We start from the raw sequence: 25,174 nt of genomic DNA, 5'->3' as shown, positions 1-25,174 counted from the left end.
CTGGGCATATTGTTAAAATGCAGACTCCGATTTAGTAGGTCTGGGGTGGGGCTCAAGACTGTCATTTTTCAAACGACTCCCATGAGAGAGTTGTTGTTGGCTCATGGGCAAAAGTTTGAGTAGCAAAGGGCCTACAGACAGCCACGTTTGAGAAGTGGGGAATGGAGATAGGCTTCACCGGTTTTCTATGTCAAAGTAAGTGACCATTATGATGCTCCCTTTAAAGTTGGGGAAGGGTATCCTGGATGAGTCGGACTCCTAGATCAAGGAAGAGGATCTTTCTGCCAATGTAGATAATGAGTTTCCACAGCTAAGAAATATTCTGGGTACTAGGTACCTAGCAGAGCATCTAGTACATCCTAGGTACTCAATGCATAGTACTTGTACTACTTACATTATCATTGCTTTTATTATTCCTGCAGGACTCTCATTCCACTTCTCAAAACCAAACAAGCATGTGCTTTCAATGTTCACAACCCTGACCAAGTTGTCCCCCAAACCACCTTCATTCCCAGAGGATGTGCCTCAATGCAGGAGATAAGCACAAGAAACCAGAGTCCCACGGGCTATCATCCCAGACACAACTCCGTGGACCTTGTGTGACCTCAGAACACCAGTGCAAGATGTCTTTGTTACTCTCATTCACTTGACTCCTTTGCCAGAAACTGTGGATAGTCTTCCACATCCTGATCATGGCCAACAGTGAGTGTTTGCTATAGGCAGGGACCTATTTTAAAAGATCTGCTTGGTTTAACTCTTTCTACCCATAAAATGACTCTAGGAAGCAAAAGTCAATAATCCCAATGGCAGATGAGAAAACCCAGAAGTCCAGGATAGCATGCACAGTGACAGTGTCAAAATACAAACCCAGCCCACGCTCTTTCTAGTGCTTCTCAAACTCAGATGGGTTAACTAAGATGCAGACTCTCATTCAGCAGGTGAGGTAGAACCCCACCTCATATGTGTGTGTATGTGTATATATATATATATATATATATATATATATATATATATGGCAGTTGTTTTGAGAATTTNATATATTTTTTTTTTTTTTTTCAAGGAAGAATGTCTTTAGCTTTTTTCAGATGCTGAAAAGATTTAAGACTACCATCTTAAAGGCCCGAGGCTCTCCTGGGCGATGCTAATACAGCCAGTCCACCAACACATTTTGAGCAGCAAAGCCAGTCATGTGCTCTGATGCCTCCTGGTATTTCTGGATCTTTCTTAATATCCCCCTAAGAACTCTTGCCACTTTACTACAGTTGGTGGTTGGTTGATTTGATGAGTGCAAAATCACAGTAAATTTCCACTTTGAACATGTATCCAAAGTTCTGTTTAAAACTTCAGCTCAAATTTGCAATATTGTGTGGCAAAGGATAGCAGCTATTTGGGAAAGCATTGTGTCTGTTATAAGCTATGGAAGATGTAACTTGTTGTGAAATTGCTTTTTACATTTCGGTTTCACCATTGAGAATGCTTTCTGGGCCAGGGAAACCATTCCCATCCTGAAAAGCAAAGTGGAAAGTCATAATTTGAGAAAAACAGGGAAGGATTTTTTTTTTTAAAACATAGAAGTGAATCATTGGACTGTAAGCTATTCTCTTTAGCTCACTAAAAGTGAGAGTGTGTATGTGGAAACCAGAAGAAATGACAAAACTTCCTGCTCAGAGAAGGGCATTTAAGGGCAAATCAAGAGTGTCCACTTAATCAGCCTGGATTCAGTGGTTGGGAACTGGCGCTTGTAAATGAGACAGAGGAAAACTGAACGGAAGGGTTAGGATAAACAACCACGGGCGCTGTTGATGCCAAAGTGACCTGAAGTTGCAGAATCTCAAACAAGGCCCTAGAGGAGATTGACTTAAAATGATGCATCTTTGAAAAAAACAAAGAACAAACAAAACAAAACAAAAAAAAAAAACACCTTCCTCAAAGCTGGGGAGATGATCAAGGTTAGAATCCAGAGTGATCAACGACAGTAAGGATTGGTTAGAATGGCACCTTTAGGCAATTCCCCAAATCCACCGATTCTTAAACGTGGCTCATGTTCAGGGAAGCTTGAACCCTCACCCACTCCCATGATCAGGCCACATCCTCACACCTATGAAATCATGATATTGGAGAGAAGGACGCAGTCATCCCTAATGCTTCAAGCTCTGCAGGTGACTCTAAGTGAGCCAAATTGAGGATCACTGGCATTCAGTGTCTTCACTCAGGTTATGAAGGAATCCATCTGGATAAGGGATTCTTCACCTTGGCTGCAGTTTAGAATCACCTCGAGGAGATTTTCAAAAATACTGGTGTCAGCTCCACTGCCTGGGAACTCTGATTAATTTGAGGAGCTTGTACCTCAGCATTTTTAAGGACTCTCTTGCTGTTTCTAACACGCAACCAGATAGGTGACCACTGCTCCAGACGGGGTTTTTTTGGCCAAGACGCCTTTTCTATTGCTTCCATTTCAAGAATCTAGGCTATTAAGGCTGAAAATGCATCCTAGACTTTATGCAAAGGCGGATCACTCATCTTCACCTTTAAAATTGGGACTTCTAACTTTGGAGGGAGTCTGTGAATCCCCTTAAATCCTACACAACTACTGGATGAATATGTATTATTCATATGCATATGTATATTTTCAAGGGAGAATGTCCTTAGCTTTTATCAGAATGCTCAAAAGACTTAAGAATACTACCTTAAAGGCAAATATGACTTCATAAGTTTAAGAAGTTAAAGAACGAATGTGATCTCATAAGTCCCTCTCTGACAGTTTTGGACTTGGACACTCATATCGCCACCTAGTGGCTGTATATCCTAATTGTAGGTTTAGTTCAGACCCCTTGAAAACCTCTACAGGTGGCAGATGTAAAGGTTCCAGATCCAAGCACCAAAGTAAAAGCTGTGTCTGGGACTGGGATCAGTGACCTAGAACTGGTAATGTTCACAGTGAGATGTGACTTCTCAAGATGTACTTGTAAGGATATTTGCACTCAGAGATCTTTCATTCCTGTCCCCAGCTGGGTAAGGACATGGTGGTTTTCCAATCCAGACTGTTCTTAGCTATTTGCTTTGGTTTGAATCCTGGCTTTCTTTCTTACTGATCATGTTGGCCTTGGGAAAGTTCCCTAACTTTTCCACTTCTCAGAATGAAGATGGTACAAGTACTTCTAAAATTGTTGTGGCAAATAAATTAAAAATACAAATGCAAAATGTTCAGCACGACCCTGGCACTGGGCAAGAGCCCAGTACATATTTAGGTTATATTACTAATGTTTTTATAATTATTTATACCTTGACTTTGCTCAAGTCACTAAAATTTCCTTGAGTTTCATTGATTGATCCATAAGACAAGGAAAAGAAGTCCCACCCAGTTCCCTTCATAATGTTACAATGGTGATCAAGTAAAAAAGTAGAAAGTACAGTCTGTCCTCCATATCCACAGGTTCTGCGTCCAACTGTGACCCTCTACGCAACAGGATTCTACCATGAATCAAAACTCTTTCTTTAAAACTGTATCTTTACTAAAACTCTCATCATTCTCTAAACAACATGGTATTTCTGTAGCATTTACATTATATTAGGTGTTATTGGTAATCAAATCATTTGGGGTACACGGGAGGATGGTTTAAATTAGATACAATACTATGTCATTCATATTAAGAGACTTGAGCATGAAAATTTGGTGTCCTATTGGGTCCTGGAATCAATTTCATACAGACAACAAAAGACAACTGTATTGCATTTTTCTATGACAGCTCTTTATCAAAGAAGTCTATAGCTCACAGGAAAGGATCACCCTAAAATACAGACGATATTGCTGCTCTCAGGAAGAACTCTCTGAGATTCTAACAGTTGAGGAAGCTCTGCCTCTGGATGCAGACTTTCTTGTTACGTACCCAGGATCCTAGGCAGCACAAACCTCCCAGCCATACAAACGAATGTGTGTCCCCCCCCACTCCACCATGTCTGCTCCAAGCCACCTTTCACTTAAGAGATTTATTCCAGCCTCTCAATAACTTGCAGATGCCCCAAGCCACCAGCCCTTGTCGGGTCCAGACACATGACTGGCAGTGGTCTCTCTCATAACAAACCCTTCCCAGGAACAGTCCCCAATCTCTTTCACAAGCCTGTCTGTCCACTGGGGTATCCTTCATTGCACAATCCCGCATGACCTGCTGCACCAGAACAGGAATATCACCAAAATTTCGCCACATCTCAGCAAGAATTCGAGTAGTCAGCTCTCACATACCTGGGGTCTGCTTGGCCGTACGCACAGGGGTGTAGTGGTTTTTGGAGGATGATCTGACCGGAGTGTTCTCTTTGGGAGAGGTATCGATAGCCGAGATAGTTTCTCTTTCACAGTGTGCTATGGGGATTGGTCCCTGTTGTCTCAAGATGTCAGCCAGAGCCCTAAACAAGGAAGAGATCACACAATGAGATTCTCGGAGCAGGTGTGCACAACCCCGAAGGTCGCTGGCTTCCTTCCATAGGCCTTTTGATTCACAGACCTGTAGGAGGAACAAACAGAGATATGGCGTTCAGTTCTCAACAGTCATAGCTTTTTCTGGTGTTGGTCTCAGTGGGGACACAGGGTAGAGGTTGCCATGCCTGTGGGTACAGACACTAACAGGCTATGCTTATAGTTTGTTTTTGTTTCTCTCTCTCTCTCTCTCTCTCTCTCTTTAATTCATTTCACATCTGTGAACTTAGGCTTTTCAAAATCCTGGTTCCCCCGATACCCACCTACATCAGACACAGCAGCTGGCCAGCGGAAAGCCCTACAGGGAAGGGCTGACACCCCTGGCCTCAAATTCACCAGCAGGTTACTAATTATCGAGGGACCAACCTCCCCATCTAAAAAAAACACACACACACCAAGTAGCCCGTACTAAATACTGGTGACCCAAATAAGTACAACACACAACCCCTGCAGTCAAAAAAAAAAAAAAAAAAAGGTGCAATTTAATAGCAAAGCCAGAATGCAAAGATAAAAAGATAAATATCAGAATACATGATGGTGTAGACAGCAAAGGCAAATGGAGTTTAAGGAAGGGAGAAATTACAAACATAGGAAAAAACATACAGGGAGAAAGAGACACACACACACAGAGACTCTGCCAGAGAGGGAGAGACCGCTCTTCTGCAGAAGTCTCAGTAACCAGAGAAAGCAGGTTCTGTTTACACAACATCTGACATCAACAACCAAACATGCATTTATTGAGGACTCAGCATGCCCCAGTCACTGCAGAGACAGAAGTAGATAGGGCTCCATCATTGCCTTCTACAGAAAGAATGTAGGGGAAATTGCTCCCCCAACTGGGTGCCTAGACCACCCCAAGTTTCCCTTTGCACCTGAGTCCAGCTCCCACACTCTGCCCTCTCAGGGAGTGACAGCCACAGCAGTTGAAAGACACGTCTGGGAGTGAATTGTTTCCTTCCATTATGCTGCCTGTGACATGCTGAACCTTCCTCAAAGAGCATCGAGGTGGCAATCTTATCATTTAGTGGCATTTATATAGCAATTTGGGATTTTCCAAATGCTTTCCCCTTGCTGGCTTTCTTTTCTCTCAGCCTGTCAAGGAAAGAGCAGACACATGCCACCACCCCCCATTCACTACTGTGGACCAAGTAGTCAGGGAGAACGCAGAATCTCACTGCTCTGGGAAAGGAAATCAAGCAAACCCAGGGTTCACAGCTAGAGAGCTGACCTTCAGTGCCCAGGAATGAGAACAATCATTGCCCTGGACCGTCAAGAGGTTTGGGTTCCAATCCCAGCTCTGCCCCTGATCAGTCATGAACCTTGAGGCAAATACCAAACTGAATTTTAACTATTTTTTCCCTCTGGATTCTAAAATTTGACAACTTTATCTTTTTAAACCACACATCTATGCAAGAAGACTTGGTTCCTTCACTCTTCTCATTATTGAGTTAATTATTCCTACCACCTTTTGGTGACTAAAAACATCAGTGAACTGTAAGTTATGACAGGCATATAGGCCAATGGAATAAAATTGAGAGGGTAAAAGTAAACTTATATATCTATGGTCGATTCGTTTTCAGTTAGAGTGACAGGATCATTCGGTGGAGAAAGAACAGCTTTTCTTTTCAAAACATGGTCCTGAGACAAGTAGATTTCCACATGCAAAAGAATCAAGTTGGACCATTGTATCACACGATATGCAAAAGTCACTTGGAAATAGATCATACACCTAAATATTAGTCTTAAACTTATAAATTCTTAGAAAAAAATATAGGAGTATATCTTTGCTACTTCTCAAATTTGGCAATGACTTCTTAGATATGACACTGAAAGTACAAGCAGCCAAAGAATAAATAGATGAATTTAAAATATTTGTGCATCAGAGGAGACCATCAAGAAGATGAAAGGCAATTCATACAACAGGAGAAAGCATTTGCAAAACATATCTGATAAGAGACTTGTGTCCAGACAAAGAAATCTTACAACTTAATGATTTAAAAAAAAAAAAAAGACCCAAATACCTCAATTTTAAAATGGGCAAAGTATTTAAACAGGTATTTCTTCAAAGAAAGTAAATATAAAAAGTAACTCAACATCATCGATCACTAGGGAAATGCAAATCAAAGTCGCACCGTGATACCCATTCAAATTCAACCAGGAAGCCCAGATAATGCAGCTGAAGGGTCTGCATAATTTTACATTTCCAGCAGCCGAGTATAAAGATTCCTATTGCTCTACATCCTGTCAACACTTGGCATTATCTGGCTTTTTTGTTCTACACTTTAAAATTGAAGCATGAGTTTTACGGTAGGTAAATGATATCTCAATAAAGACATTTCCCCCCGCAAAAGTCTTATTCTTTTTCTGGCCTCCCAAGTTCTCAGAAAGACTCCTACTTCTCTGGTGCGATGAAGGAGAATGGAATCATGGGGCTGTACCCATTCCTTTTGGGCAGTCACGGTGAACCTGCACCAGTGGTTCTCAATCAGGGTGATTTTCCACCTCCTGCAGGGACATTCAGCCATGTCTGGAAACATTTTGGGTAGTCATGACTGAGGAGGGAAGTGCTACTGGCTTCTGATGGGTGGAGGCCAGAGATGGCTGTTCAATATCCTACAATGCATAGGTCAGGCCTCATGACAAATTATCAAGTCCGAAATGTCCTTAGTGGTGAAGTTGAGAAACTCTGATCAACATCTACTCAGCACTCTGTGAACAGGGTGTTTATCATTAATGCAATTCAGGTCCACAAACATCCACTGAGCAGCCCATAAAAAGAATGAACACTAGGGTGGGCTCCAGGGGACACAGAGTGTCAAGAGACACTAACCTATGTGTCCTGAAGAAGGGCAGCCCTGTCTGTCTGGATCATCACTATCCCTCAAGTCTTGGTACCCACACAGCCACAAAATAAAGAAAGGAAGAAGGGGGTCCCTATCCCCAGCCTTGAAGGGCTTTCTGCCCAGCATACTCTCATCCACAGGGACAATTTAAATGGCAGTTTCATAGGAGTGGCTCCAGGGCTCAATGGCCAAAGAGGAACCACCAGAGAAGATATTTTTCATCCTGAGGTTCTTTTTCCCAACATGGGAAAATTCTGGGAAATCATCTGCAGGATCTAGGCACCATTCAGGCCTCCAGTACCTTCCTGAAGACCAGCAGGCGAGGTGCATCCCAAGTGGACTTGGATCTGGTATGTTTAGCAGACAATGAGTCATAACTCTGGGTTGTAGTTAGGCTGTTTCCACATGTCTCTTGGTCATACCATGGAAGCAAATAACTTGAGAGAAGACTTTGGATGCCCTGTGAGCTGAGGCTGAGCTGGGCAGCAGAGCCAAGGGTAGGTTCTGGAAAAAAATGTGCTTCTTAAGGCTGCTAGGAAGGCTGTCTGAAGCCAGGGACCCTACCGTGTGTGGTTCCAAGGATGAGCATGATGACCAAGGAAATGATCCTGGTTCCGTACCTACTGCTAAATAGTCCTCCAAGATCTGACCTTTCCCAGTGCCCTCTGGCAATTAGAAAGGCAGTCCTCACGCCCAGACCACGTGGCCCCTCTGACAGCAGTTCCTGGTCCCATCCCCTGAGCTCAGTGACCTCCCTCCTTTCTCTGGTTCCTTGCCATCTTCCATCCAATTCTCTCCAGGGTACTCAATAAATATTCTTCTAATTCTGAAATGTGCGATCCTGGGTCTCACCTAATTAATTGGGATGCGCCGGAGGAAATGGGTTAAGGCCTGAGCTACTTTCCTCACCAGAGGAAAGAAAAATTGGTCACGGAGGAACAAAGAAGCAGATTTTGTGAGTGGGCAAGCAGCTTTCTGAGTCCGAGAGACTGGAGGGGGGGGATAGGCAGTGACAGACAGACAGACAGACAGACAGAGACAAAAAGACAGGAAAGGAAACAGGTGCGGGGAGAAACAAGGCACGTGGGAGAGGGAGCCTAACAGATGGAGAGAGAAAGAGACAGTCAGAAACTTGCAGCAAGAAAAAGGGAGAGGAAGAGGAAAGAGACCAGAAGCCAGAGAGAAAAGGTTGAGTCAGAGAGAGAGAAAAATGACCAGGTAGAAATATAACAGGAGAGAAAATAGAAAGCAGAAAGTCAAAGGGAAAATCAGAGACGGAAAAACGATTCAAGAGAGAGACATTCAGAGTTGGAAGAGGGGGCTAGAGAGAGATGTTCAGAGGAAAAGAAACTCACAGAGAGAGAGACACAGAGATGGCCATGGGAGGGAATGGGGACAAGGCTGTCAGCCATGTGCTCCAGCAAAGCAGCAAGCAGTGAGCCACCCCACCCCACCCAGGAACCGCCTGTTACCTTCCCATGATGATTACAGATGTGCCCAATTTAGCAATTTGAGCTAAGCACCCTCCCCTGTAGGTCACTTTTACTGCAATATCTAATTTATCAAACAAACGAATTCTTTTGCCTGAATCATCTGAATGGTTGCCTGGGTCTGCTGTTCCCTCCTGCATAGGTCTTCCTTGGCTCTCTCTGATGCCTAGTGAGCCGGGGAGAGTAAATGAATTGGGCAGCAAACCTGACCAGAGGGGGAAAAAAATAAAGTCATTCTGGTCATTCAGGCCTGAGGATTTTCGTTTTTCTTCCTTTTTTAATTCGCAGTATTGTGCATTAATCATCTGGATCATGGAAAGACCATCTTACCTTTGAATAGCACTTAGCAATTTCTAAATGTGTCCACCTGCCTTGCCCCATGTGATTCCTTCTAACCCTGCGACCTTTGAAGCTATTATCATTCTCAATTTTTAACAAGGAACTGAGGTTCAGACTAATTTCAGAACTCAAACATGATGGAACAGAAATTTAAATACAGGGCTTCCGACTTGAGCCAGGCACCCTTGTGCGCACTTGGGACTGCCTCTTACATACATCTCACTTTCCCAAGAAGCCTCAGCTTTAATGATTTCTTCCTGTCTCTCCAGCTGGGCCTGATCATTTAGCAAATGCCAACTAATATTCGAGCATGGAGAAACAATTAATAGATGAGCAGTTCAAGGCAAGATCCGTTGTTTATTTGCTTAAAGCCTTGTGTAATGTTGTCCATGGTCCCAAAGAAAGGAAAAAGTGTTTAGATTTCCTTAAGTACCTAGTTATCTCCTGTAAGGACCAAACCCTGTTGGCATTCTGACATGCTGTGCCCTGCACTCAAGACAGGAAATCTTGCTCAAAATGGCAAATGACTTTATTTAACAGGAAAATCAACAAAATCTCGCTCATCACTTTCCTTCATAGTCTTTCCTGCTTGGGAAATTAAAGACTATTATTTATTGATGGATCACTATGTGCCAGATACTGGACCAAAGTCTAACATGCACTATACCCTGTAATCCTCAGTACATTTTTATATGATAGGTGCCATTGCCCCACTTCACTGATGGAAAAACTAAGACTCTGAGAGGTTTGATATCTTGCCCAAGGTAACATAGCTAGTAAAAGGTGTCACCAGATTTCAAATATAGATAGCTAAAAGTCCAGGGACTATTTACCAGTAGATTAAGCATCCATCTATCCACCCATCCACCTACTTACCTATCCATCCACCCATCTATCTACCCATCCATCTACTTACCATCCATCTACCCATCCATCCATCCATCCATCCATCCATCCATTTATCCATCTATCTATCCATTTACAAATCCATCCACCCATACATCCATACATCTATTTACTCATCCATCCATCCATCCCCCAATCCACTCACCCACCCACCCACCCACTTCTCCATCCATCTATCTATTCATTCATCCATCCACCCACCCACTCATCTGCCCACCCACCTTTCCACCCATCTATCCATTCATCCATCCACTGACCCATCCATCTGCCCACCTACCTATTTATCCATCCATCCATCCATCCATCCATCCACCCATCCATCCTTCCTTCCATCCACTTAATCACCTTTGTTTTTTCAACTCCTGTGTCCCTGTAATGGTTTCTGAACAAGATTTTAGAGAGTGTTTAATCTTTAGTGGGAAAAACCTACCCAGATCTAAGAACTCAGCCACAGCTCAACGGCTCAGTTCTATTCATCTTTGTGAGTCACTAACATCAACAGATTTGAAACGTTTTACACTATTTTAGCAGTCAACCTTTTTGTCAAATGATATTCTGAATAGAACACCAATAGAGTTCACTAGACCCTTGCTCTGCATGAGGCCTGAACGAGGAGCTAGAACCATGATCTTCCCACCTCTCCCCCTCCACCCCATAGTTCCTGGCCTTCGTGGAGTTTCCAGATTTGAAAAGAAATGTGACCAAGGAGCACCAAATTAAAAACTTGGAATTTTTTGACCCAGTCTTGACTCACCATGTAGCTAGGAAAAATTTAGGTCTCCTAAGAACAAAGGAGGATCCTGGAGCCCCTGAGTTCACCTGGTCAGTCTTTTGTTTGTTTGTTTGTTTCAATTAGAATGCTGTTCATGAGGACCCCATGAATACTGATGCTCACTCAAGTGGAGCACATGGAAACCAGACTTCGGCTTCTGCCATGTCCCTGGATTTCTGAGCTATATTAATGCTGCAGAAGGGAGAAAATAAGCTCATCCATTGTTCGATAACTTGTTCTGTGCCAAGAGCAAGGCAAACTGGATACTTTAGACCCCTAATCATACCCTTCCTCTTTTCAGAGGAAGAAGGAAGAAATTTATGTTGCTGGATAGGTACAATAAAAAGCCAAACAGATGAACTATTACATGAATAAGTTATTCTGGTTTATGCTCCTACTCCTAAGGACTAATGAGAACTCTCTTGGCTTTGAAGAATTTTCTAAAAACATTCGTGTCTAATTAAGTAGTGTATACTGAATATAATTAATTCTTTTTTTTTTTAAGAATAAAGAGTTCTTCATGAGAGGACCATCAGTCTAATTTTTTGCACCCTTTACAGAGAACAGCTAAATAAAACGTAGACCGACTAGGAAATTGAACTATTAATTTAATAGCTGCAGGACAGATCATGGAAGTTGATTCTGGATTTTTTTTTTCTTAAGTAAATCTCTGATAGGGGCTTCTTTTGTATTTTTCTTAGAAGTAGAGCTTGAACATTTTATTCCAGTTTTTTTAAAAAAAGGATTCTAGTTATTTGAGTCCTAGATAATTGAGTTCTTACTTGACATTGAAGTTGAGGAACAGCTGGGGTTTTCTTTGACCTCATCTTCAAGATTATCTACTGGACAGTCAGAGTGCTTTTATTCTCGAAAATATGCACTCCGGACAATTGAAATGAATATATTTTTAATAAACACGGACCAAGGAGAATGGCTTAATTTAGTTCCCCCTATTCCCAGTTCTCTCACAGTCCACTTGAAAAACACAGCTGCTGGCTTTGTGTGTGCACAAGACGGCTCTCCTCATACAGAGAGGCTCAGAATGGATGTGGAGATCTCATTTGTTGTGTTAACAATGTCTATGCATCTGCACTGAGCTGTTCTGCAGGTCTGAGTTGTCCCCAGCACAATCAGAATTCATCACAGCCAATAAACATCACAGGACTCAGGGAGGGAAGCCACGGCCTGCTCATTTTGCTTTTTCAAGCAAGCAGGACTATTTGCTCCATCCCGGTGACTGCCTATCCTGAGGCTGTAGAGAGATGACCAGCCATGAGCTCCGTAGAGAATCCACATGAATCCCCTGTAACTGCCGTTCCTTCCAAGTAGCATTCCTGACTTCATGAATCAGATAAAAGTGTACCCAGGACCGAGAATCCAGAAGCCTCAAGATCAAACCACAATTTTTTAGAAATATTTGGATTGTTTGAGAATGAATCAAACCTCTGAATGTGTCCATGGTAGCCTACCATTTAAAAGTGAGCAAATTAAAAAAAAAAAGCTACCAAGATTTGTTAGTGGAGCCACATGGCTGGGCAGGTGATGGATGAGTTAATAAATGCACCTGCATGTGAGGTACAAATGGGTCACTGCTGCTACTGTTGTATTATTGGTTCTGTCTTTAGTTTTGTTTTGTTTTGTTTGGCTAGGTACCTTAAATCTACAGAGAAGTAAAACACGAGGCAGAAAAACCTGAAGTCTAAGCACTGGGATTCTTGAGGCTGCAGTGCCAAAGTTGGAACACGAGCCACTTAATCCATTAGTGACCATTAGCTACCGAAGGGCCCCGTGGCTCTGTTTCCTCATTGAAAAAAAAAAAATTAAGGCAAAAATAATAAGGAAAAAATAATGTCATAGGGTTATCATGAAGATTAAATGAGTTAATATTTGTAAAGCCCTTAGAACAGAGCCTGGCATCGAGGAAGCACTATATAAATATTTGACTAATAAATAAATCCCAATACAACCTCCCAATGTCTACACAGCCTCAGCCTATGGGACCACAAACAAAGCACAGGTGGAAGAGAGAAGTCTTGGGGACCAACTTGATGATGCCAAGTTGGCAAAAGTCTTGAGCCATGTGGCACAAGTCTGTGGCCATGGTCATCTTGGAAGGGACCACCCACAGCCCACATGTTCCACTTAGGCGAAGGATGGGACTCCATATGGTCACATACCAGTTTTCGCTGTACCCTGAACTTGGACTTGGACTGCCAAGAGTAAAAAAAGTGTCTGTGTGGGTCTTTCACCCAGGGCATCATGGATGGTGCTTCCAAGAGTATGCAAGGAAGCATCAAGATGAAGATCTACTGAAAAGCAAAAAAAAAAAAAAAAAAATAACAGTGTCAGCGAAACAAATCAGGATTCTGCCACAATGCAGGAGAGCAACCACGTCAAACCTCTTTGGTAAAGGATTCGGTTATTTATTTTTTCCTTCATTCCTTTTTCTAGCTTTTCTTCCTTCTTTCTTTCCTTCTTTCCTCCCCCCGCCACTCTCCTTTTCTTTCTTCCTTCTTTAATGTAAGTATAAACATTACTGTCATTTCCATGGTCTCAAAAGTTCACGTTTACATGACCATCAGAAGGGTGTGGCATAAAAAAATAGCCACCCCAAATTCTAGCCACTTTACTTCATTCAGTCACTCACTCATATTTATTACACCAGGCACTGATCTGGACACTAGAACACAGGTGTGAACTAAATAGGCCGATGCTCTTCTCCTCTAGTCCTAGTGGTAGGAGAGGGGGATCCCTGCCACCAAGAAGAGTTGTTTCCACGGGTGGGAGACCAAGCAGTTTCCCAGAAGAAATTTCCAGATCCTTGAATTTGAGTTTCCGAGGCCCACATCTTCTGGGCAACCCTATTTCTAGGTGAATGGCCTCTGCATAGATAGGAAGACTTCAAATCATGTCTCCTGAAGACAGGCACAAACATAGGAACATTGATTTCGAATAAGGGAAGGCTGAAGGGGCGTTGACCGCTATTGTAAAGATGTTCTGCTGGCTTGCAGAAGAGAAGATACATCCCTCTGGATGATTCTGTTGAGTGGATCCTATGCCAAAGGAGTCAGTTTGGGCACCTCGTAAAAATCAATTAGAATTGCTTCCAATAATAGACAAGACCCTCTCTCCAGGATAGGGGCATGGATGTTGCTGTACCTGTACGCAAGAGGAGGAGTGCCCAGAGGAAGATGCACTGAAAGGCCTCACAATTCCCTTTCCATAGAGATTCTAAGAGTTTAGCATGTTAGAACCAGGCACCCTCATGAGGCCATTTGCAGATAACATTCTTAACCCACTGGAGCGTGCAAGGAAAGGGTATTTTCTCTCACACTTGGGCTGTTGCACCTGTAAGTTCAGAGGTGGACTCTCTTCCAGGATCTCTAGGGGGTGCAAAGATCAGAATGGACCAGAGAAGAACACACAGCCACATCCCATGGCCTCTATGTCAGACCGAAAGGGCCTGGGCGACTCACCAAGCTCATGAGGACTAAAAGTGAACAGTTGAGCTCAGATGGCTTCCTATCTCAGATTACAGGAAGTGGACTATGGCAGGAGAAGATGAATGACAACCTCCAAAAGTGAGATATTGCTAAATGTCTCTGGAGATGACCCTCAAAGGCACAGAAGCATATGATGGGAGAGAAAGGGGTAAGGGCGCTGGCTAAGTGCCACTGGCTCCAAACAGTGGGAATAGGGGCAGTGACTTAATTCAGGGTACTGAGGCTATTGAGGAATAATCAAAAAAAAAAAAAGGAAAACAAGACAAATCTTCTCATCTTCTTATCACCCAGAAACTGGGCAAGTTGTCCCAAGTCTGACTGTAGACCTCTTGTCTTCTCAGGCTCAGCTGACCATTCTTGCGGTCAAATGAAGAGACCCCTGAGGCTGTGGCAGTGATTCACAACATTAATTCTCAAAACCTAAAGAGAGGGTTGTTGGATTCTCAAACAACAGGGATATAAAACAAGAAAAGAAACAAGAAGAGGGGAAAATTAGAGGGAGCCCCCAGAGGGAACTCAAAAGGGAACTTGAAGCAGCCTTATAGTCAAGCATCACCAATTCTATAGAAATGGGGGTAGGCTAATCCCAGCCAATGAAACAGGCATCGAAATTATAAAACATTGAAAGGAAATGCATTTTCATTGTTCTTTGAGCCGTTGCAGGATTTCACGGACTAAAACAAAATAAAATAAAAGCAGATCTTTGGAGGGAGGGCTACTTCATTGAATAGATAGGAGTGCACTGTCATCAGCCTGCCAACTGTCTACCTAGTCTGCTTGGAAACAATCTGTCCCTCTCCATGGTGTATGTCCCCTGCACATTTTTTTTTTTTTTTTGCAGTCTTGTCTCAGCTATTAATCTGTTCATCGCTGTTTCTCATCAGAGTGAGAAAAGAAAAGAGCCACTTCGTCCAGGTTCAATTTGGATAAATTCCGAATTTATGGCATCTGAATGGATGCAGTTTAATGAAGTTACAGCTGGAAAAGTTTAAGAAGGAGAGCCGAAGGGAGACGGAGGAAAAGAAGACAGAAGTGAATAGGAATCAAAAGGAGGACAGATGGAGAAGCAGCAGCAGTGGATGCAACACTGGAAGTAACAAGGAGAAACATTTTAATGATGTGACTTAAAAGAAAGAAAGGCGACAGATCCTTTGCTCAAAGACCCAACATTCTTCTTTGCAAATGCTGTGGTTGGGGAAGGAGGCACTGGTATGGAGGTGGGGCAGAAGCTGGCGGTGGCTTAAAGGAGCACAGAAAAGCTGGGTTACTTCCCAATGTGTAGACACTTTTTCCAAACCTGTGGGATTTTATTCTTGGAAAACTTCAGCTCCCTTTCTCGGGATGCCGTAAAAAAGTCAGAGAAAGCCAACTCTTAGCCCAGAGGGGAAGCAGGAACCCACATTCTCCCCCATGCTCTGGAATAGGATCATGGTCTCAGAGAGGCAAGTTAACATGAGCCTCTCTCATGCTCCAACCAAGCTGCCCAAACATCCCAGACTGACAGCACCCCAGCCTGATCTAGGACTGGGGCAGGAAACAATTCTCGTGACAATTCCTTTCACGGCTTCTATGAGGTTTAGGCCCTAACCTGTCCGACCCCCTAGCCAGATTCTCAGGACCTCAAAAGAAGAGGATGCATGGGCTCTGGCACAAGCTGTCAGATGTCACTGAAAATTAACAGCCCAGTCCGGCATTCAAATTCCTCCTCACTGGAGCGGCGAGGGAAGGAAGTGCCTGGGTAGCAAACATACTTCCCAGAAGAGGACAGCTGGCCGAGGGACAACGAATATGTCCAGAGGACAGGTGTCCTAAGTAATGAGACTTTAATGCCGAAGCTAATGGGAACAGTATGCCAGACCAAATGCCAACAAAGCAAGGAATAATGAGTATCTGTGAAGCCTGAAAGCAACAACTCGACTCCTCTCCCAAATATCAGGGCACAGAGCCAAGGCTCTGGCCAACCAGAGCCTCCCTGGAACTCCAGCTCCTGTGGATCTGGAGACTGGGGCGCAGGGCAAAGAGGATCCAAGGCTGCGCTGTTCCTCGGGTTAGAAGCAGGCATGAGGCAGGAAGCAGGAGAGGAGCCTGAATCTGCTGCTCAGGAACCCTGGGCTCCTGGGATGGGAAGGCTAGCGAAACGGTTTCCAGCAGAGGTGAGCCCTCTGCTCAGGTGCCCCTGGGGTCGAGATGCAATGTGGGCACAGCTCTGGCCGCTGCCCAGTGATAACTAGAGTGGACTTTGACTACTGGAGAGAAAACACAGGGCCATTAGAGTTCGTTCGGATTCCTTCTTTGTCTCCAGTCCGTTAGGACACAGGACTTGAGAACAAAATGCACAGAGACACAGGGCAAGAGCGAGTCACTGGGAAGCACTAGAAGTAGGCTGGCTGAAATGCTACGTCTTATATGTACAGCATGAGATGCTATTAATGGGGCGGGAAGGGGGGGAGATTGTGATAAATGGACTTGTTTGTGAGCTGTATGCCTTAGTAATTAAAACTGGGAATGGCCTGAGGTCCATCCTCTCTCCCCAAATAGCAATCTTTTCTCCCTTCCCTGAACACCACTCACTATTCTCAGGAGCTAGAACTCACGCGGAATTGCCCAGGGTTTCTTTCAACAGCATAAAGGGGTTTTTGCTCCCCCACCCAATTAACATCAAGGTTTATTTATTTATTTATTTATTTATTTAATGTATCTGGGTATGGTTTCACCATTCTGAGTCAATATAATCCATCCTTGAAAGAGAGTCTGAGCACTGCCCTGGGACCCCGGTGCCCTGTGAGCAGTATATAGGTATCACTAACCCTGTCTGCTGTATGCTGGTAGGGAGGTCATTGATGCTTTTAGTCCTTTACTGTGACAACCTATCTCCCAGGGCACAGACAGATGGGACTTTACTTTCTTAAGTAATCTGGGCATCACGAACCCCTTTCCATCCAGGAAGGTGAGAGCCAGCTGCCCGTCAGATGACAAAGGAAGACGAATATAGGAAAGGTACTCTGTGATCTAGGCAAGTTACTAAACATCTCTGAGTCCCTTTACTCACCTATAAAATGGTGAGTTAAGGGGACTCAGAGGGGTGGTGGAAGAATGAAGTGAGACTGTAGGTTGAGTATGGGACAGGGTGCCTGGTACAGAGTGAGTCCTTAAGAACGGCTCTTAGAAGTGTTCCCACTTCCTAGATACCGCATGCGACTGAGACCTCAAGTCCTTCACTTTTCGGGGGTGGCGGGGACGATGGGGTTGTACAAGCTCCTTGGAGACTGAACTCTCACATTCCAGACACTCAAGCATAGTTGAGGGAGGCTTTCCAGATTCACAGCAGGACTGACTCTCTCCAGAGCATCCAAAAGAGACATCTGGGGAGTGGCGGGGGGGGCAGTGGGACCATAGGAGTAATGCAAGTACCCCGACCCCACCCCATCCCCTAACCCCAGAGACGAGGGGGCACCAGCAACTCACAGAGGTGGCAAAGGCTGCAAAGATGGTACCCCCACCTGCAAATGCTAAATCCAGTGATCCCTTGTCACCTGCCCTGTACTCAGCCTGCTTCTTCTAGCTCCATTTCTGGGATCAATCCCATTCTATGGATGTACATTTGGGGATTGTGGGACGAGTATGATCAAGGCACTCTAGGAATCTATCAGCAATGCTCGCTGGCAGCCTCATCTCCCTGGGTTTCAATCCTTTCCACTTCGTCTGTGGCTGTCTGGTCTAAGCAGTGACCCCCATCTAAATGCAGAATTACAGAGGCGACGGCTCTGGGATGGAGAGAGGGAGAGGTACAGCGAACAGGGGCTCTGACCCCATGCCTCCTCTCTGCATGCATCCCAACGAATCTGGGTCCTTTTACCCTCAGAATCAAAGTAAGAAGCTAAATTGAGCCATCTGCCTATATCTTATGCAGAAATGTGGGACATTCTTTTTTTTTTTTTCACTCTTTCTGGGCAGTTATTTGAAATGTTTGATGCATATCCATATCTTTCCTTTTGTCCTCTCTTCCCAACTACCCCACTGCTTGTCCAACACATTGATATAACATGAAGCAGTTTTCTAACAGGGCAATAATTATCTTTCCACATAGCGAGCAGCCCCTTCAATGTGGTCACTGGGATGCTGGGCCCTCCTGTGTGGGAGGCTGCCTTTCATTATGCTCGGAATGCCTCTTCTGGGCTCCTGTCTTCAGTCCCATCTGAGACAGTGCCTCACAGAACAGGTCTCATTACAGGAGGCGCTCTTGATTTTCTGATCACCTCTTTCATTCATCAGCCTCAGCCCATGACTTATTACTGCTTACGAGAATCGAATCTACCCCCAGGAGGATAAAAATATGCTACAATTACAGAAAGTCAAAATGACACACTGTGGACTCTCCAAGTACTTCCAAGAGAGGTTCTGTAGAACCATTTTCAGGAGAAGAATCAGCGTGTGGTCTCCCAAGGTGATTTCTTGGAAAGACAACACATTAGGATATATGGACATCCTAGTTCTTTCAAAGGAAGATTCGGGCACATCACAGGCCAAATCCCCAAACTAAATACCACCAAGATTCATTTCATGTAATGATGGGGCCCAAATGGCTAGCTTCTTTAGTGTGAGGTTTCTTAGTCCAAGGCTCAGAAGGGAACAATCAGCACCAGGAATTGTGCTCCTGTGGCTCACAGAGCTACTTGTGCATATAGGGAACCATTCTGGAGGATGACCCTGAAGTCTCACTTAGACACACACACACACACACACACACACACACACACACACAGTGCCATAGGATGGCGAGAAGGCTAAGACCTTCAGTCCAAGGCATTACTTGGCATTGGAACCTAGACTTTCTGGTTTTCACTTGCCTAACTTATAAAATTAGCAAGTTAATTTAAATGAATTGCCTGCAATAATTATTCCACAATTCTGTAATGAATGACAGAATTATAGAAGGTCCTACCCTGCTTTTCCATAAGATTTTGCTTTTGCTTCTAGAATTTAAAAAAAAAGGAATAGAGAAAGTTAACAACCTGTCCTGGATAAGATTTGCTGGTAAAACCTCCTATTTGTCTCTTTCTCTATCTACAGTATCTGCAAAGAAAAACACTAGCGATGTGAGGTCATAAACGTGACTCAGGAAAAAAAATAATGGGTTGGATTTCCTCAAGGTAGAGAAAAGAGGAAAGAAAATCAAAACAGAATGTATGTACAAAATGAACATAACCTAGGCCCTCCCAGATGCCATCAGAGCCCCCCGCTCCGCCACCGATCTGAGACACCTATACATTCATAAGTTCAAGCCATAATTTTGTGGTTCTGCAGGATATATACATAGAAAAAGGAATCTAACTGAAATTGTAAAGCAAAATTCACTGGAGTCCATGATCATTTCAAACATAGATTATGCAGGATTTTGACTGGGTGAAGGATGGCAGGGGAGAAGAGGGGTTGGTGGTCCCCCAAACCCCTGCATGGGGTGCTAGTTCGAACATGTGGGAGGGGTTTCTCCCTGGCTCTAGAAAGAAACCAAGAAGTTAAGTTCTGAATGCAATCCTGCCAGCCTTGGAGAAATCATGCAGTAGAACTCGAAGGATGAAGCTTCTTTGGGTGTAGTTTCCTTTTATTCCAGATCCGTAGGCATGTCTGTCTGAGGCTAGTGAATTAACCTCTTTCAGTCAGCTCACTTTTGCAGCCGTCTTAACCACTGCTTCCTGCACAATTGATTTGAATCAACTGCACAGTCAGTGCAATGTCTCATTAAAATTGGTTGAAAACAATGAATTAGAATTTTCTTTTCTTTTTTTTTTGCTACCTGTGTCTTGGCAGACTAGAACTGTGGGTAAGCTCTTGGTATCTTAGCAGCAGATTCCCCGAAATGAATGTGCATCTGAGTCTTGGGTAGGGTTGGAGGAGGGTGAAAAGGGACAGATGTGGAGGCCTTCTTGGCTTGGGGCAGGGTGAGAAATTAATATGAAGACAGTGGGCAAGGTGACCAGCGAGGGTTGTCAAAGTCTGGAGGTTTTTGAACAGTGTGTGCATGGTACATGTACATGTTACAGTTTGAAACTCATCTTGCTTGTGCCAGGTGAGCAGAGCTCATTTGTTGAACTAATGCATCCATGTCCGTGTATATGCAAGAATCAGGACAAAATCAAGCCTGTGGGTAAGTCTGGGCAATGCCGCTTGGTTCCATCAGTGTTGGCCATCAACTGCTCCCTCAATGGCTTTCCTCTCTCTGCTATCTTTGCATCTTTCTGTCTTCCTGCAATCCTTCCCCTAATCCCTCCTCTCTAAGCCTTCTCAAATCCTTCCACAATTTCCCAGCTTTCCCTACATGCATTTTTTTTTAAACTCAAGAAAAACACACAAGGCTAAGACCTTCAGTCCAAAGCAATCCCTTTTTTTTTTTTATCTTTTCCTTCCAATTACTATATTTGAAGTAAAAAAAAAAAAATGACTGTTTAGATCAATTCACTATAGGGAGGCCACAGTACCTCCAAAAATCAAGTGTTCGCGTGGATTTGACAATTCATCGCCCAAGCACCCAGGAAGAGTTTCCTCACCAATCAGCCAGCACTATGATACTGTTTCTGCAGTTATGTGACCTACAAGGGAAAACAGCTCTTTGGGGTTTGTATTTAATTTCTGGAGGGAGAAAGAGTAAAACAAAGTATTCCCTTGACTTCCTCTAGAAATAAGCAGGGAAATCAAAGATGAAGGACCCTGTTGACGAGTGGACTCCTAATACTTTCACTGTTTCCTGATGATATCCACTGTGGCTTGTCTTCCCATCGCCCTAAGCATCCCTCCCCTGCCCACCTCCCTTCATCTCTTCCATCCCTGTGCAGGTAGTGGGAGGGCCCTGAGCATCTCTGACTTCACCAACTGCATCTACAGCATCCTAATAGCTTCCTTGCCCATCTGTTAATTAGCCATCTTAAAAAAAAGAAGCCACACAGTCCCTCCCTCAGAATGGTCCTCATCTCCAAGACACTAATGAATCTACTTGGGGTGAGGAGGAAGGAACAGGTTTGGATGAGAGACAAGTAACAAGGAACAGAATGTCAAAAGGGGGCCAGCCTTCTTAGACCATGTCCTGGGCAGAGCCTGTGCCCCTGGAGAATACTGGCAGCCCTCTCTGAGCAGACTGACCCCCACCCTAACCCCTCCCCGAAATCAGTGGGTACCTGCTGTCCATCAGCTCCAGCCCTGGCCTGGGAAGTTTTTTAAAAGGGGAAGGTAGGAGTAGAGATCCTGGAGGAAAATAGAGCTCCAATTGGGAAAGGTAGGCTGTCTACATCCAGAGCTGGGCTCTGTCTCTGGTTCCCATTCAGTCCCTTTCTCTGCCCCAGGGTCCAGATAGCTGGATCTGATTTGGGACTCATCTGTTAGAATCACTGGTAGTTTCCCCTGCAGACACTGACTTCTCATGCAGAAATATGATTGCAAGGTCTAATCACTTCTGGAAAAGACAAAATCTGTTCTTCCCTGCAGGGGCCAGAGAGATATAAGAAAGTCCTGCTCTAAGGAATACATGTGCCAAGGAACACCCAGAACACCTAGGCTGAGGCAGATGCTGATCTCTTCTCTCACCCCCCTCTAAACTCCCTGCAAAAAAATCCCTTTCATTGAGGCTGTTCTCATTGAAACTCCCTCATTTAGACTTAGATTTGCTTACCCATGTACCATCTTCAGGGAGGATCACACACCAGAATTACTCTTCTTTTCCTTGCAGTAAGGAAATGTCTTTGTAGAATTATTTCAAATATGCAATTGAACGTACATCCCACTTTTCCCCTGGGCCTCTGACATTGTACATCCCCCCCACCCCCTCCCCCGCCAACATCTCATTTTCCTTGGGGAAAACTCATTATGGTGTCAGTATTTATCTCCTTTTCCTCTCTCGAACCGTTTCCCTATCTCCATTCTCCAACAAGACAATCTGAACTCACATGCCTGTTCACACACACACACACACCACACACACACAAACACACACACACCCTCGAATGGCAAGCAGTGACCTCTGTGATACAAGCAGAGTAAAAGGAGCCCCACACTCCCACCCAGAGTAATGGAGCACTCACCCTGGCATGGCTGGAAAGAAGTGGTGGAGCTGGGATACTGCTATGCCTGAGCTACCCAGAACTGAAAAATAAGTTTCCTTGGCCTGCCCAAGGTCACCCATGGAGTGTCCTAGATAGATCTCTTATGTCCTGTCCTCCTACTTGCTCACTGCCAACACATACACAGACAGACATTGCCCCCCATCCAGCAAGCACCAGTACAATGGTTTCCAAAGACTAATGGGGAGGGACTGCAGCTGCTGGAATAATTGCTGTGAACTGAATAAAATCAGGAGTGAACTTGAGGTGGAAACATTCCATATTTATGCAATGGTCTGGGAACTAAAATTTATGGCCCCTCCCATGGTTACCTCTCTTCCTCAACCCCAGAGAAAACCCGCCCCGAAGGGGTCCCAGTAATTACCCTAGTTTGGGATAAGAGATATCTGTATGGTGAGAAAAGGAGGAACATTAAGTGAGACAGTGACCTCTCCAGGATTGCATGCCAATGCCGGCATCCAAAGATGCTTCCCGCATCTGGGGACACCAACAGCATATCATCACAAGCAGTGATGAACAAACTGTATGAAGGGGCAGGGTCAGGGAACGGGCCAGCTTTCTCTAAGAGTACAGAGAACAATGACTCAAGGAAGAGGGGAAAGCCAAAGAAAGGTTTGTGGCAATAAATCAGGAAGAGGCCAGAGCCAGGGCAGAGGGTCTGATGAGATAGCACAGGAAGAAGAGAGAAGAGACAAGTTTCTGAGCCCTGAGGCAGAGGTGGATGGATGAGAAGAACCGGCACATCTGCTTCGGGAAGGCACCCGCCTGTGGGCAATTCCTTCTTGGCTTTCCAAGCAGAGCCAAGAGAGAGAATTCTTCACCAGATGAAAGGCAAAGGAAGAAGTGTCTTGCCTTCATTTTGCTCACTATCCCACGGATCCTCTGCATTTGAAAGTTGGGACTGACCACAGACCATTGCACAAGTCTCTGTTTAGTGTCATGCAGTCTAGGCACAGAGAGGATGCTGAGTAAATTTGCACTACCTGAGAGATAAGGTGAGGGAGGAAGAAAGGGCAGGGGCAACCTGGGGGCATGAGAGAGAGTTACAAACAACGTATGACCCTTCAGAGACCCCAACCCCCAATTCCAGCACTCAAGTTTCAAATACCCACATTTAGTGGATTTGACTCAATAAAACCTGCCAGGGAGTTATCATCTTTTCAAACACACCCACAGTAATAATAACAAATAACAACAACAATAATAGATCAGCTCTTTAAGCATGTCTTAAAAATTTCTATCTGCCTTCCCCTGTCTTCAGCAAAGTAAGGGTGATTAATGTCCACAATACTGAGCGGAGGTTTTCAGTGCACAAAGATAATGAGCAGAGTGCAGAAATAAACTAAAGGTGGATGGGTGAGGATGGAGTTTGATGAGCCAACTCAGAAGCAGTGGTCTGGGGAGTGGTCATGCTTACTAGGACAGTGCTCATACCATGTGCCAGAAATGGAGGATTTCCCTGGCAGGATTTTCAGGTTCCCTGAAAGGACTCTGTTGAACCGCATCTAGTCATCTATCTTGAGGGCACTGGAAACAGAGCTAACTTTGTGTCTGTGGTTCCTAAAGGAAGGGATGGGTTCTAGTTGTCCCCTTAGTTTTGACTTTCCATTAGGCTGGGAGCCAGAGTGGTGGGATGGGAGATGGTCAGAGTGGAATTATGGACTATCATGTTTTGAACTCCTGGCATAAGTTTTAGTAGGAGGCAACCCCATGAATGCTGTGAAAGATACCCCACCAGAATGAACGTGCAAGAACTGTTATAGAGTTCTGCCTACAGACTTGTCCTTTGGAGCTCTAAAACAGCCATCTGTGCATGGTCAACATGGAATGGAGAAACCTTTGTTCCTTCCACCCATGGGAGGCAGCCTTCCCGCATCACCCTGTCTCTAGCATCCCACAGCATCCCAGTTTGCACTAAATCACTTGGTATTCTTTTCAATGAGTCCCAACATTGGTTCATTGCCTGTACTGAAGCTGACACTCTGTTCTGAGAGGAAAAAAACTAACTGCCATTAAGAACCTACACCCAAATGCCCACATGCCATCAAAATAGAACCCTGGATCCCCATTCAGGATTACAGAATTCGTAAAATTCTTTTACTTGAACTTTACAGACTTCATCTATTCTCACTTTGCCTTGCAAACCCCCCTACCTCCAAAGCATGCATTCCGGTTCCTAGGACATGGAGAAGAGGTACAAGATCTAGTGCATGTGAAACAAGAGATGGTCAGAGTGACTTAGGATCAAGGGAGGTGTGAGTGCAGAGAACAAGGGAGACATATTAAGAGGAAGTGAGGTCAAGAGGAGAGTGGGGGAAGGCACCAGGCAGTGGCTCTCACCTGTGGATGTTCATCTCCCGCGGAGGGCGGTGGGCCTTATCATAGGAGACCTTAGCGAAGACTCCGGCCACGATGACGAAGGCAATCACCCCGCAAGTGATGTAGACGGTGAAGTTGGTCTTGTCCTTCTCGGGGTCGTACTTGTTCTCGGGCCCTGGCGACACTACCTTGGTGCTGGGCGTCTGTACCCACACGGGGCTCTGGTAGTTGGTGCACTGGCGCTGGTCCAGCTTTTCGTGGCGCTTCTTGCAGCAGAAGCGGTAATAGCAGGTGCCGCAGCAGTACAGGTAACCGCTCTCGCTGTTGTTACATTCGAACTCCTTGTCGTACTGGCCGCTCACGTCGTAGTAGCCCCAGCACGTCTCGTAGGTGACGGTCGCGCTGGCCGCCGCCGCCGCCGCT

At 44.6% G+C, this 25,174-nt stretch overlaps 1 protein-coding gene across 1 annotated transcript in view; it reads right to left on the bottom strand.

Annotated features, from left to right (window-relative positions):
- Window positions 1-25,174, bottom strand: part of Shisa6 (shisa family member 6) — a 283,314-nt gene that overhangs the window by 257,068 nt on the left and 1,072 nt on the right. The window contains exons 2-3 of the mRNA XM_015504527.2: window positions 24,773-25,172; window positions 4,241-4,401 (exon numbers count right to left, since the gene is read on the bottom strand). Coding sequence (XP_015360013.2) covers window positions 4,241-4,401; window positions 24,773-25,172 — 561 coding nt within the window. The remainder of the gene's footprint in view (window positions 1-4,240; window positions 4,402-24,772; window positions 25,173-25,174) is intronic.

This window comes from Marmota marmota, unplaced genomic scaffold (assembly GCF_001458135.2).
Source record: "Marmota marmota marmota unplaced genomic scaffold, marMar, whole genome shotgun sequence".
Classification (NCBI taxonomy): domain Eukaryota; kingdom Metazoa; phylum Chordata; class Mammalia; order Rodentia; family Sciuridae; genus Marmota; species Marmota marmota.
This window is presented reverse-complemented; position numbering and strand designations above follow the sequence as displayed.